The 16,087-nt window shown below is 39.2% G+C and overlaps 1 protein-coding gene across 2 annotated transcripts in view; it reads right to left on the reverse strand.

Annotated features, from left to right (window-relative positions):
- LOC110465899 (neuroligin-4, X-linked-like) overlaps window positions 1-4,820 on the reverse strand; it is a 411,997-nt gene extending 407,177 nt beyond the window's left edge. For both annotated transcript variants that reach the window (XM_021522041.1, XM_021522039.1), the window contains exon 1: window positions 4,232-4,820. In XM_021522041.1, the coding sequence (XP_021377716.1) occupies window positions 4,232-4,652 (421 nt within the window). In that variant the 5' untranslated portion in view covers window positions 4,653-4,820. The remainder of the gene's footprint in view (window positions 1-4,231) is intronic.
- Between the last annotated feature and the right edge of the window lie 11,267 nt (window positions 4,821-16,087).

A 16,087-nucleotide genomic window follows, 5' to 3' on the forward strand; every position in this document is an offset into this window, starting at 1 on the left:
TTACCAGACAAACACATCAATCTAACCAGACAAACACAACACTCTTATTAGACAAACACAACAATATTACCAGACAAACACATCAATCTAACCAGACAAACACAACACTCTTATCAGACAAACAAAATAATTTTACCAGACAAACACAACAATTTTACCGGACAAATACATCAATCTTACCAGACAAACACAACAATTTTACCAGACAAATACATCAATCTAACCAGACAAACACAACAATCTTACCAGAAAAATACATCAATCTAACCAGACAAACACAACACTCTAATTAGACAAACACAACAATCTTACCAGACAAACACAACAATTTTACCAGACAAATACAACAATCTTACCAGGCAAACACAACAATCTTACCAAACAAACACATCAATCTAACCAGACAAATACAACACTCTTATTAGACAAACACAACAATCTTACCAGACAAACACATCAATCTTACCAGACAAACACACCATTCTTACAAGACAAACACATCAATAACTACCTAAACCTGCCTTACCGGAAACAAACACAAACATGATCAAACATATAAACTAATTTCACCAAACATAACAACAAACACCAATTTTACAAAACATATACAACAAATGTACCAGACATACACCAATCTTACCAGACAAACACACCAATCTTACCAGACAAACACACCAATCTTACCAGACCAACACACCGATCTTACCAGACAAACACATCAATCTTACCAAGCATATACACCAATCTTACCAAATATGTACTCTTATGTTACCAAAAGAAACATATCTAGCCAGATAACTACAAATATAAGCAAATAAAAAACGCTTATCTCGTCAGAAAATACGTCATTCTAACCAGATAAATTTCTTTTAAAAGTGCTATCTTCTGTTCACCATATAACAGTACGAAATATTATAATAATTCGAATTTTATAATTAAACGAAACGCCATCTCAGCAGAGATAAGAACTTATATATATCTACTTGATTTACTAGATGTTAACACTAAAGTGACGCGTCCAGTATTCCGTTGTTGTTTTTTAATTATTTTATTTTCCCCCCACCGAAAGTGCGGTTCAATCCTAACCTATTGTCATAAACGAGGATTTTAACCCATTCACCCCTGAAGTCACATTTGAACCTTAACCAGTCCAGATAAAAAAAAGTAGGGATGAATATATCAAAGTAATATTAAGACGGATTCTGTAAACATGAAAATCTGCCAATGTCTTGCATACTAAGTATACTAACTTATGAAGTATATTCATATTTCATCTTTCTCCTTCAAGATGTTGTCTGATTGCATTAAGAACACATAATGCCACCTGAATAACCCCACCGTTAATCGTAAGGTTACATCTAATGTTTCCACCTATTAATTGCATAGTGATCAAAGACTTGCGCCTACCGATCGTTATAACCTCTCGACATGTGTTATAATACTAGTAAAATGTTTTCGTCGATATGTTAAGGCAGTCATTTGTGTTTTCAAAAGGTATATCAATTTTCAATGCAGAATACCCAAGCACAATCTTGCTACAATTACTTTGAAAAGTGTCGGTTTAAAACAATAAATTTCTTTTCGCCATATTACAGTACGAGGTATTATAATAAGTCGAGTGTATAATAAAACGAAACGCCATATTATTTTTAATTAATCTGTAAATTGCACTTACGTCATTCTAAGGAACAGCTGATCACATAAATTATCAGTAACAGCTGGTTAAGGTTGAAAAATAAGATAAACATGATTTCAGTGACGGAATGTGTTGACTCTCTCACCTGTTATATATCAATTTGTTGTATCATTTATATTTTCATACATGTGTAGATTACCATAAAACAACAGCTATGTTCTCTGGTAACACCCTCACTGGTTAAACAAATATCTTCATGTATAGCTGTGCCCTATCGGATTAACTGTTGTATTTACCCTGATCTATGTTTTCCCTCTGGCGTAGTGACAGCGGGGTAATAATCGGTAAAACAGCCGGGATAAGACCGTACCCACCAACCTGTAGTCTGGTTTTAACCAAATTTACAGCCCTGCATCAATTGCTAATAGCTATATCATCTTTTACTAGGAGAGCTAATTGATTATACTTCCAACTTGCAAGTTTATTGTCAAATTTAATTGTTTTCTAGAGGAGTTATGAACCGGAAGTAAATAAATTCATGTTGCATTAGTCGTTCCTTTTCAATTTACGGCTGCACTGTTTCTCGGAAGGATGCTCATAATGCTGATGGACAATTAAAATTAACCCCTTTAATAATGTGTTTCCATCTTGTTTTTGCAAGCCGGAAGTCGACTTAACAACATCGCTGGACCTGAAAAAAACTCTGATACGCCACAAATCATTGAAATAAAAAAGAAATTGATGAAATCAAATTTTGCATTTATAGTTTCCGCTAACAAAATAATGTTTCTCACTTCAATAGATGCAAATCAACACTTTATCACTCGATTAAATTAAGTTTGAAATAAAATATTAAAGTCCACTTTAATTAAACAGCCTCTTCTCAAAATCAAGATTTGTTTTATTAATCAAATTTACCCGGGAGACCGGTTAGGTGTAACTGTTTTATCGTCCTGTTTCCTGGTCAATAGCTTTCTTAAAACACCGTTATGAAATTGAACATTGACCTTTGTAAAAAGTAATTAAATTATGTTGGGACAGGAATGGTTGATCAATGAAAGGCACGCAATTAGGAATTATTTATGTTCCCCAACAAAATTCTCAAAGAAGCTAATATAACAGTATCATAACTGTTCAGAAACCAATACAAAACAACAAAAGAGTAGATGGTATCTGCCGGTTGTTCGATCCGTTTCTACGTCTTTAACTACACACTGTATATCCTGCAATGCTTTGTCGAATGAAGTTATATGTTGATGAATGCATATGTTAGTTGTATACAAATCGGCATCACGTTCGATAAAGGTAAAATATATAAAAGGCTAAGTAGGCAGTTTTATTGTCTCGTTGTATATTGTATATGTGGCAAATGGAGGTAAATAAAAGATTACTATGGTTATCTGCCTCATTGAATGTAGACTGATGAAAATAAAGAAAGAGAAAAGGATGAAGTTAGATTATTTTGGTGTTTCGTTGTATTTGTGCCGATGTGGGCGCAGAAATTGCTAAATATAGATATCTATCCCCCTGTATGCATGATGATGAAAGTTGTAAAAGGAAAGTATGTAGGATGTGTTTGTCATTATACGTATGCTGATGAAGTAAAAATAGACATTTGTATGCAGTTTTGTTGCTTTACTTTACTTCTGCTGGTGACGCTAAGGAAGGTATTAGTGTGGTTGATAATCTCATTGTATTAATACTGACGAAGCCGTATCAAAGAGATAGTATATATGTCAATGTTTTTTACTGTATTTGTTCTACATGTGTTTTTTCTGACACACGTTTGAATGACACGGAAGAGTCGGCAATAAAAATCAATATATCATGGTGCTTTTTAATTTAATGACGTATTATACGGGGCAATAAATAATCTCCACTACTACACTGACAACTATTTTATACGGGATGACAATCAACGGTTGACTTAACACACAACGGATTCAACGGAAAATTATAATCAACAGATATCCAGCTTTACTGAATGGTGGTTTAATATGTAACTTTGTGTTTAATATACGATGGTAACGTTTTTATATTGTGAATACACTTTGACATATGCCGTTTGGTTTCCTATTATCAATAACATGGTGATGTTTCATGTTCTGTGGATTTAAAATATAATAACTTTGTTGATTTTCGTACATTAAAGATGGAATACAAATTTACCTTAGATATTTCTGATTTTGCATTTCTTTATAAAACAAATGTTTATGAAATAAATGTTAAAATCGTTATCGCAAAGCTATTATTAATTGTTAATTGTTGTTCTCAGAACACTCTTGATATTGCATTGTTAATACTTAAAACTGCGTATCACAAACAACGTACATGTGGGCAAAAAACACACAGTGTTTACAATGTGCAGAATAACCCGTATGATCAATAATACCTCTACATGTGTGTCTACTGACCAATTCATTCATCTTATAATTTCAACACATATAACAGTACAGGTATAGCCGTGTATAACGTTGTAAGATACATATATACGTTTGAACGATGCAATGGGACCTTAATTACAGGTGCAGAGAGGTACTGGTGCATATTTAATCTACACTAGTACAGATGTCCCAACTGTCAACATTAGCTCACCTTTGGTTGGTACGAACAAGTTCAAGTTGAGACAGTCTTCGTGTTGCTGTGTGGTAGTCTGAGACAGACGTAAGCGTTGGTGAAACACCTGGGGTGCCACTTTTCTGTTTAGGTTGCTCACGTCATAGCGTTTCTGTGGACATACGTAACTATAGTTTTGAACAATTTTAATTTGCTTCCATTTTCCGTATACATCATTCGGAGGCATAAACCTAAAACCACCAATATTTCCGTATTGAATTCCACGGAACGATTCGATTTTTCTCAAACGAGATTCCTGGGGAAACTCCACGGAAACACCTCTATAATTTCCCTGTGAGGTACGAATGACACTTTCTCCGAGACGTTTAATTGTAAGTTCGGCTTCACAAAAGCGTAAAATCCACACAGAACACAATAACACGAGCACTTGAGAAAACATGATGTGAAGATGATTTTAGTTGAAGTATATACCACACAGGAGATAATATGATATACTCGGTGTTCTGATAGAGCCACACAGCAGAACACTGGCAGTGCCTATTCGCCACTGACTATATTTATGTCTAGCGAAAAACGCAAGTATGAAGGAATCCCCACTACTCTTACGTTGTTGCTATGCTAGCCCATGCGAAACTCCCGGTGCCTTTAAACAGAGATAGACTGAGTACAGCAACGCTATGCTATGGTCACGAGCTCCGCGGCTTATTGGCTTTACGTGTGTCGTTCAACACAGTAAAGATACCTCGGACTTGATTTCTACCGATTTTGTCCGCTGTTTATGCACACAAAGATCCTATTAGTGACTTTTTCAAAAGAAAAAAAAATCTACGTAGAGTCAGAGCTAGCCCAAGACGCCGTATTGATCACAAGTCGGTGTTATGTGAGGATCGGCCAAGGTTCAATATCCATTATCCTAGTTCTGCATTTTAACTCGATAATGAATCAAAATTTAACAGAAATACACTGCGCGATCACGAGAACTTAGTGTGTCACAACTAACAGCAGACACGGACAATCAACTCTGCTACTGGCTCAGCGCTTTCAGATTGCTGCCCAAAATTGTCAATGAAAGCAATCGTCCTGAAAATTCTGTGAAGTTTTGCGAATTCCGTTAGCAATAGAAAAAAATGACCTTATCACGGCTGTAACACCACAACATTGAGTATGCTAGCCGGACTCAGGGAACGCAGAGAGAGGCTAATTTGGTCAAATGAAGATATATATATGAATACAGAAGATAAAAATCTGCTCAATTTACCGCAAACCAACGTTCCCCTTAGTCGAGCGGAGACTGATTCGATCTTACAAAGGGACTACGCACCAATGTCATAACAGCAGTAAAACCCGCGCGATTTCCTCTGTGATTTCACAGCCTTCCATGCATTGGAGGCATTTTGTGTCGCTAAAATATACTCGAAGCTATCCGAATTTTATACAGAATATATCTTCTATCTCTTGCATTCCTGACAATAAAATTGCATAGAAATGGGCAAATAAAAGTCCTGCCGTGAAAATATTGATGAGCTGGTAGGAAGTTGTATGGCTCACTCCTGCTATTTGTGCTGGTCTGGTCTCGAGTCTACTTTGCTTATGGCGGTCACTGAATGTATCGTAATGACGGCAAGGCACTAAATATACACTGTCCGAACGACAAGTGAGATGGAGAATCATGGAATGTTCATTAATTGACGGTTTGTGAATGAAATGATTATATAGAAAGGGGTTTAAGATTACTCAAATCCATTTCAAGGTAGTTTTAGTACTAAAGAGGATCGCAAACGTCCAGATAGACACTCAACCTTTTAAATACGTCTGTGTCGTTGAATTGAAATTAAACATTGATGGACATTGATAAGTCTAATGTATTTAAAGCTAAAAGATTACATCAGGCGTTGCAGTAAGCATTAGGTGTTATGTAATGTATACGTTTTACAGTTTATTCTAAATGTAAAATTTGTATTTTCAAATTGTGTTGTTGACAGCGATGTAGAAATTAGTTAACAGTGAACTCACTCATTTTCGTGGGCTATTTAATTTCGTTGATTTCTTGAGTAATGTCTTCCACGACTTCATAGGTCGACGGAGTTATTACAAGCTTGATACAAAGCAATTCTCCGTTTGAGTGGGTACTCTTAATCCACGAAATCATGTTCCAACGAAATAAGGTTTTGTCAGAAAACCACGATATTTGGTCGCCACGAAAATATATGATTTCACAGTATGTAATATGACTTGTTTTGAAGGAAAACTATTGTTATTCTTTCCTCTCCCGCATACAGTATTTATTTCAACTGTTATGCATACATCTGGTATAGAAGCCCTTATAGAGAAACACGCACCTCTGCAAACTAACAGAACCGTAGAAAAGCAGAGAGACAGTGGCGACTGACAAAATTAACCGTTAACCAACAGATTTATAGAGAGCAATGTCGGCTGGTTGGTTCACTACTCTTTCAGTCAAAAAAGGCTTATTATTCGGAAAGAATCGAAGAATGCGGCAAGGATAATAGACAGCTTTTTAGACTCACCAAAAACCTAATGGGACAGAAAGGTGAAATTATCCTACCAAACTGTAATTCTGAAAAAGACTTAGCAAGCAAGTTCAGTGATTACTTTCTGAATGAAATCAGCTCAATCAGAAAAAAATATTGGCGAAGTGAACACCTCTGCTGACATTGACATCTCTGTCATGACTGCTGACATTGCATTTGATGGTGAACCATAGGCAAAGCTCTCACCAACAATCCAGTGCGAGTTGCGCAACATCATCTTGACCTCGCAATCATGTGAGCTTGATCCACTGCCTACAGACCTATTAAATATTAAAGCAATGTCTTGGAGCACTGCTTCCTTTGATTACCTCAATTCTGAATAAATCATTGGCTGAGTCAAAGGTTCCATTATGTTTCAAGAAGACACATGTCAGAGCATTGTTAAAGAAGCCTGGAATGGACAAGGAGGAGTTGAAAGACTACCACCCAGTTTCAAATCTGCCTTTTCTGTCTAAGATCTTGGAGAATGTTGTGTCCCGGCATTTAGAGGTTCATCTCCATGCAAACAGTCTCCATGACAACATGCAATCGGCCTACCGCGTGGGACACTCTACTGAGACGGCCCTCCTACGTGTACATAATGATATAGCTTTTGCATTGGATAACAAGTGCAGAGCGGTGCTTGTCATGCTGGACTTGTCAGCTGCATTTGACGTCATCGACCATGGCATACTTTATAAACGTCTGGAATACTCTTATGGCTTGACTGATACCGCACTATGCTGGATACAGTCTTACCTGAGTGAACGCGACAGCGTGTTGCCATCGCATCACATTGTCCACCTCACATGACAAAGTACTAGATTTCGGGGTTCCTTAAGGGTTTGTTGTTAGGACCACAAACATATTGTATGTACTCCAAACCATTTGGAGAGATTTGTCGTCGCCATAGCCTTCGCTATCATTGCTATGCCGATGACACACAAATTTACATAGTCAGCAAACCACAGGACAGTTGGAATACAGTCTCAGAAAGTCTGGAAGCTTGTCTGACAGATATCAGTATCTGGATGAACGCCAACATCTTTAAGCTTAATCAGGAAAAGACGGAACTTATCGTCTTTTCCCAAAGTTTCAGCAAACAATGGCTCTCCAGCTCAAGGTCGGTGCCAGAACTATTGAGACTGTTCCAGCTGTTAAAAACCTAGGGGTATACTATGCTAGTTCACTGAACATGGAGTAACAAGTGAACGCTATTGCCAAATCCTGTTACTACCAGATCAGGAACAATGGCGGTGTTCGGCAGTTTTTAACTGCAGATGCATGCAAGATTTTGGTGCATTCACTTGTTACCTCTCGGTTGGATTATGGTAACGCCCTGCTCTGTGGTATATCTGACAAACTAACTAGTCGTCTGCAGAAGGTCCAGATCACTGCAGCACGGCTAGTTATTCGTACTAGAAAGAGAGAGCGCATCACACCTGTGCTTTATTCCTTGCACTGGTTACCTGTACGATACAGGTCGCAGTACAAAATCCTGGTGTACACATACAAGGCACTGAATGGAACAGCGCCTCAGTAACTTCAGGAGCTTGCGACCCTGTATCAGCCGTCACGATCACTGCGGTCGGAGTCAGAATCTTTGTTGTGTGTCCCAAAATCTCGTACTGTGACCTACGGAAACAGATGCTTTGGGAGAGCTACCTTGTGGGGTAGCTTACCATCTGCTATTAGAAAGTCAAATACCCTGGCCAAGTTCAAGAGGGGCATCAAAACACACCTCTTCACGTCTGCATTTTAGAATCTTTGCAAAGACGTCATGTAAATACCACCCTTTTATTTGTTCAATTATGTGCACATTGCTTGCTTAAATGTATAAAAGTGATTGTAAGCCTTTGTTGTTTGTTTTCACAATTATAACCATTACTATTATCCATATGTTGTAAAGCGCTTTAGAGTAATTTTACAAATTATATAGGGCGCTATATAAATGTTGTATATTATTTATTATTATTAATCTTTTCCGGTCAGAAATTGTTTAGTTTTCCGTCAAACTTATAGAGTGAATAGGCAAAACCAAGCCATGACCTTAAATTCAAACTTTGATATAAACTCTAGAATGTTTACCGATCGACGTCTGTCGACTGACGGGAATACTTGATACTTGATAACCATAAAAATGCAGCCTTGCTGTCGCAAAGAAAATAAAAGACGGACTTCCATTTTGTATCAAATTATGTTTAAAATGTATTAAAAACCAATATAAATGTATTTCTATAATTACAATACAATTATTGAATAAATATAATATTTTGACATTTAACGTTTATGACTTATTATCCAAACTGCTTAAAAAAGCACGTTTACAGCATGTCCTGCCAAACATTATTGGATATGTGTGTAAGGTGTTTCATTGTGTATTATATGTTTTAAAAAATGCTAAGAATACGCAATCAAACTTTGATATATAATTATGTGACTTCATATTTCTAGATGGATATGTTTATTCATTGGAGTACTATAACAGTTAGCTCGTTGAATGTATTCGTCTGAAGTTTTTTCAGTAAATACTTTCTTAAGGGACATCAATAGAAACTGAAACAGTCCGTCGGACATGGCAGCGGGTGGAGAAGTCAGTGTATAACGACAGGGAAGCGGGTGGAGAAGTCAGTGTATAACGACAGGGAAACAAGCGGAGAAGTCGGGGTATAACGACAAGGAAGCGGGTGGAGAAGTCAGTGTATAACGACAGGGAAACAAGTGGAGAAGTCGGGGTGTAACGACAGGGAAGCGGGTGGAGAAGTCAGTGTATAACGACAGGGAAGCGGGTGGAGAACTCAGTGTATAACGACAGGGAAGCGGGTGGAGAAGTCGGGGTATAACGACAAGGAAGCGGGTGGAGAACTCAGTGTATAACGACAGGGAAACAAGTGGAGAACTCAGTGTATAACGACAGGGAAGCGGGTGGAGAACTCAGTGTATAACGACAGGGAAGCGGGTGGAGAAGTCGGGGTATAACGACAGGGAAGCGGGTGGAGAAGTCAGTGTATAACGACAGGGAAGCGGGTGGAGAAGTCAGTGTATAACGACAGGGAAGCGGGTGGAGAACTCAGTGTATAACGACAGGGAAGCGGGTGGAGAACTCAGTGTATAACGACAGGGAAGCGGGTGGAGAAGTCAGTGTATAACGACAGGGAAGCGGGTGGAGAAGTCAGTGTATAACGACAGGGAAGCGGGTGGAGAAGTCAGTGTATAACGACAGGGAAGCGGGTGGAGAAGTCAGTGTATAACGACAGGGAAGCGGGTGGAGAAGTCAGTGTATAACGACAGGGAAGCGGGTGGAGAAGTCAGTGTATAACGACAGGGAAGCGGGTGGAGAAGTCAGTGTATAACGACAGGGAAGCGGGTGGAGAAGTCAGTGTATAACGACAGGGAAGCGGGTGGAGAACTCAGTGTATAACGACAGGGAAGCGGGTGGAGAAGTCAGTGTATAACGACAGGGAAGCGGGTGGAGAACTCAGTGTATAACGACAGGGAAGCGGGTGGAGAACTCAGTGTATAACGACAGGGAAGCGGGTGGAGAACTCAGTGTATAACGACAGGGAAGCGGGTGGAGAACTCAGTGTATAACGACAGGGAAGCGGGTGGAGAACTCAGTGTATAACGACAGGGAAGCGGGTGGAGAACTCAGTGTATAACGACAGGGAAGCGGGTGGAGAACTCAGTGTATAACGACAGGGAAGCGGGTGGAGAACTCAGTGTATAACGACAGGGAAGCGGGTGGAGAACTCAGTGTATAACGACAGGGAAGCGGGTGGAGAACTCAGTGTATAACGACAGGGAAGCGGGTGGAGAAGTCAGTATATAACGACAGGGAAGCGGGTGGAGAACTCAGTGTATAACGACAGGGAAGCGGGTGGAGAAGTCAGTGTATAACGACAGGGAAGCGGGTGGAGAACTCAGTGTATAACGACAGGGAAGCGGGTGGAGAACTCAGTGTATAACGACAGGGAAGCGGGTGGAGAACTCAGTGTATAACGACAGGGAAGCGGGTGGAGAACTCAGTGTATAACGACAGGGAAGCGGGTGGAGAACTCAGTGTATAACGACAGGGAAGCGGGTGGAGAACTCAGTGTATAACGACAGGGAAGCGGGTGGAGAACTCAGTGTATAACGACAGGGAAGCGGGTGGAGAACTCAGTGTATAACGACAGGGAAGCGGGTGGAGAACTCAGTGTATAACGACAGGGAAGCGGGTGGAGAACTCAGTGTATAACGACAGGGAAGCGGGTGGAGAACTCAGTGTATAACGACAGGGAAGCGGGTGGAGAACTCAGTGTATAACGACAGGGAAGCGGGTGGAGAAGTCGGGGTATAACGACAGGGAAGCGGGTGGAGAAGTCAGTGTATAACGACAGGGAAGCGGGTGGAGAAGTCAGTGTATAACGACAGGGAAGCGGGTGGAGAAGTCAGTGTATAACGACAGGGAAGCGGGTGGAGAAGTCAGTGTATAACGACAGGGAAGCGGGTGGAGAAGTCAGTGTATAACGACAGGGAAGCGGGTGGAGAAGTCAGTGTATAACGACAGGGAAGCGGGTGGAGAAGTCAGTGTATAACGACAGGGAAGCGGGTGGAGAAGTCAGTGTATAACGACAGGGAAGCGGGTGGAGAAGTCAGTGTATAACGACAGGGAAGCGGGTGGAGAAGTCGGGGTGTAACGACAGGGAAGCGGGTGGAGAAGTCAGTGTATAACGACAGGGAAGCGGGTGGAGAAGTCAGTGTATAACGACAGGGAAGCGGGTGGAGAACTCAGTGTATAACGACAGGGAAGCGGGTGGAGAACTCAGTGTATAACGACAGGGAAGCGGGTGGAGAAGTCGGGGTGTAACGACAGGGAAGCGGGTGGAGAAGTCAGTGTATAACGACAAGGAAGCGGGTGGAGAAGTCAGTGTATAACGACAGGGAAGCGGGTGGAGAAGTCAGTGTATAACGACCGGGAAACAGGTTGAGAAGTCGGGATATAACGACAGGGAAGCGGGTGGAGAACTCAGTGTATAACGACAGGGAAACAGGTTGAGAAGTCGGGATATAACGACAGGGAAGCGGGTGGAGAACTCAGTGTATAACGACAAGGAAGCGGGTGGAGAAGTCGGGGTGTAACGACAGGGAAGCGGGTGGAGAACTCAGTGTATAACGACAAGGAAGCGGGTGGAGAACTCAGTGTATAACGACAGGAAAACAGGTACTTATCATTATGTTTAACGTTCAAATACTCTTACAGGGGAGTTTCGATATGATGAAACGGTGTTAAGTGCAGATGATAGGCCGTTTTGACACGATGACATGACGTTCAGACACGATTATAGGACGTTCAGATAAAATGATAGGACGTTCAGATACAATAATAGGAAGTTCAGATACGATAATAGGATGTTCAGATACGATAGAAGGGCGTTCAGATACGTTGATAGGAGGTTCAGTTACGATGAAAGGACGTTCATATACAATGGAAGGTCGTTCCGATACGATGACAGGGCGTACTAATACGATGACAGAGCGTTCAGATACGGTTACAGGACGTTACCAAACGTTGATAGGACGTTCAGATACAATGATATAACGTTCAGATACGATGATAGGATGTTCAGATACGATTACAAGATGAACACGATCACACAGTCGAAAATCTATTAAGGATACGGAAGGCTGTATTGGTTGACTTGAAAGTTGGAGTTATCAGGCATTGTTAAGGCTACATGTTGTAACAGCTACAATGATCAAATACCTTCCATTTGTGGTATTCGATAGAGCAATATTACAACACGTTTCACATGTCATTAAAATATGATTTCTGATGGCCATTCTGTTATCAAAAACGTCGAAATGTGCAGCAGATATGGCATGGAGGGAATTGAAGTACTAACAAATCCGACAGGTGGCGCTGACAAGTTAAACATCCATCTGTGTACATTTTTTTTTAAAATCGTATACATAATGCATGCATAAATAGAAATAATAATCTCATTTGATTATCAATAAAATGGTCAAACGGAATTGGATTTTTAAAAAATGAGAAAAACCTACATAAACCCCCCGAAGCATTGCATGTTCGAGCGGAAGAATGCTACAAGCCAATTTGCACACACAAACAGGACATAGATATATATTATGTAGTAATACGCTAACCGAATACGTCTACATTTATAGGAGTATCAGCGTGTTTGTTGGTCCTATAGATAGGTGCATGATGGGTAGTCCATATGACGTCAGAGATATGATAACTGTATTACGGAATTCTCCTGTGTGATTTTACTTATACGTTCAAAGAGTGATGATAGGCTATGCTCCAACATCTGTGTTTAGTCATTTGAAGTTCACGTGGGGTTTCATTTGAACATTTTGACGCCACAAACTAAAACATTCGCCTTTTGAAAATAACGGTATTTTATTTGATCCCTGCTTCATTTTACTTAATTTTCACTTCAAGTGAACACCTCTTTGATAACACCCCAACATTTTTGAATGATCTTTGGTATTTCATTGAAAACAAGTTATTTTATAGCTTGGTTGTAATTCCCACAGACAAAAAAAGGTTGCATTTCCCTCGGGCGGACAAAGTTCATAACAATCTAATGAAATTCGCTAATTATTAACAACGAATGACGTCAAGAAAATTTTGCCTTGCAATTGAAGTACAAAGAGATCAATTTGATTTCTTCCTCACAGAAATGTAGAGAATTATCATGACTAGCTATATATAATTGTTCTGTGGTGACCTTGTGACTTTCGTGACAACATGTTGATAACATTCTATTATCTTGAATATAAGACATTTTCCTATATCGACGATATGACGTTCTATTAGCGAGACACCATGTACATGTACATGTATAATATATAACTTTCTATTGTAAAGTATTTGTAAAACATTCTACTATCGTGACTTTATGACGTTCTATTGGCAAGACTACATGAACATGTATATGACGTTCTATTATCGCGACTATATAACTTTCTATTGTAAAGTATTTATATCACATTCTACTATCGTGATTTTATAACGTTCTACTATTGCGACTATATAACTGTCTATTGTTAAGTATTTATATCACATTCTAGTATCGTGCCTTATAACGTTCTACTATCGAGACTATGTTACTGTCTATTGTTAAGTATTTATATCACATTCTACTATCGTGACTTTATGACGTTTTACTATCGAGACTATATTACTGTTTATTTAGGGGATAGTTCGTTGTTTTGAGTGGCTATACTGGCGATTAGATCATGAAATTTGGGTTTGAACTCGAGACCGATAGGTCGAGAGTTTAAACCAAATTCAGAATGTATATTCTAACACGATTCGTTAGAACGCGTGTTTTGATTGGATACTGACCATGTTCTAATCTGCGATAGAATCATGGTCAAACGTGTTAAGCTCCTCCCATCGCACTTAAGCCACGCCCCGTTTCTAACCAAAACAATATGGCGTCAAGCTCGCCTCATAGCGATATCCCGCTGATAAGGCTAGTAGGCAACAGAACAGAAACGACCGATGAAATGCATTTGTTGAATGAATAAAAAAGTGAAAAGAACGCATTCCTTGTTCTTACCTCCATTTATTACTGAAACGTTCGTTCCATCCGTGTAAAGGCATCTATTTAGATCCGAAATCAAATCAAACATTTCACATGTGTCGTATGCATTTATACAAAACTCTTCAAAAATCTATAATCACCGATTTTGTTGATAAGCATACCGATTGGTATGCATACTGACATGGAAATGTAAGAACTTGTTCAATATTAATCCGAATGTGTCGTATAAACTTTGGTAACTTCCGCCTCATCAACATACAGATCGAGCTCTCGCCAGTATGGGCGGGGCTAAAATGACCGACTTTTGAAAGCTTCTTTCCGATTGGTCAGTCCGCTGCAAAATGACACGTCGCCAGTTCAGGTCACAAAGTAGAACATGAAATTTGGTTTAAACTCTCGACCTTTCGGTCTCGAGTTCAAACACAAATTTCATGTTCTAATCGCCAGTATAGACACTCAAAACAACGTACTATCCCCTAATTTTAACACGATTCGTTTGCAACGCGTGTTTTGATTGGATACGGATCATGTTCTATTCTGCGATAAAATCATGATCAATCGTGTTAAGCGCCTCCCATCGCACTTGAGCCACGCCCCGTTTCTAACCAAAACAATATGGCGTCTACGTATATATTATCGAGACTTTATGGCAATATATTGTAGTATTTATATGACATTTTACGATCGAGACTATATGACATTCTACTATCGAGGCTATATGACATTCTACTATCGAGGCTATATGACATTCTACTATCGAGGCTATATGACATTCTACTATCGAGATTAGATGGCGATGTATTATCGAGACTTTATGATATCAACTGTCATGACTATATTACATTGTATTATAGTATTTATATAACATTCTACTATTGCGACTATATGACATTCTACTATCGAGATTAGATGGCGATGTATTGTAATATTTATATAACATTATTGCGACTATATGACATTCTGCTATTCTGGTATTCCTTTAAGCTATTATTTTAGCTATCGTTGTTTCGTTGTCCAGACGTCAAAAATCTCAATCTGTATTCTAAGAACAATTATTTCTAAATTTAAGCTGATCTTGAATTGCAAGTAGTCGGTAACATTGCCGGAATAAACAAAATGCACCGGATTAGTCTCTACAAGAAATAATGAAAATCGAGTTTTTTCTCGCAAGCTTACATTGAACAATTAAGATCTCAACTAGAAAAACAGAAGGCCTAATAATTGTCATACCCTTAATCCAAATGAAGACACACGATGACTGAATTAGCAAATAGCACGGGGTTTCCATTACCGTACAAGTCGACGTGTTTAATGCGTCGCTCTAAATCTCCAGTAAACATTGCATGGTTATGGCTCTCATTAACACGTGTGTGTTATAAGTTGGGAACGCGGATTACTATGGTATTGTCATAAAATCACACTTTTATGGAAACTTGATTTTATTGCTCTAAGAGCTTCAGATCTGGTACTTAAAACAATCGCTGCAGAGACAATTGCGCTCCGTAAGTCACAATAGGGACTAACTAGTCTGCACGTTTTTAGTAGAACTCTTTTTTTCCCTCGGAGTTACATTTTTGTTTGTTAGAGCAATCAATTAAATCGTGAGACAGGGAAACATTGGAAGCAATAGAAAAGGCTTCGTTGAATATAAATGTAAAAACCCATTGGTCCTTTTTTCCATTAAATGCTGTATGAATTTGCATTCGGCGCGGTTTCACTGAACATTTATTTGATTATCTTTTCCTCGTATCCCCTGTATCAAATTAGCCGAGTACTAGATTCCG

This window comes from Mizuhopecten yessoensis, unplaced genomic scaffold, assembly GCF_002113885.1.
Source record: "Mizuhopecten yessoensis strain PY_sf001 unplaced genomic scaffold, ASM211388v2 scaffold11105, whole genome shotgun sequence".
In the NCBI taxonomy this organism is placed as follows: Eukaryota; Metazoa; Mollusca; class Bivalvia; order Pectinida; family Pectinidae; genus Mizuhopecten; species Mizuhopecten yessoensis.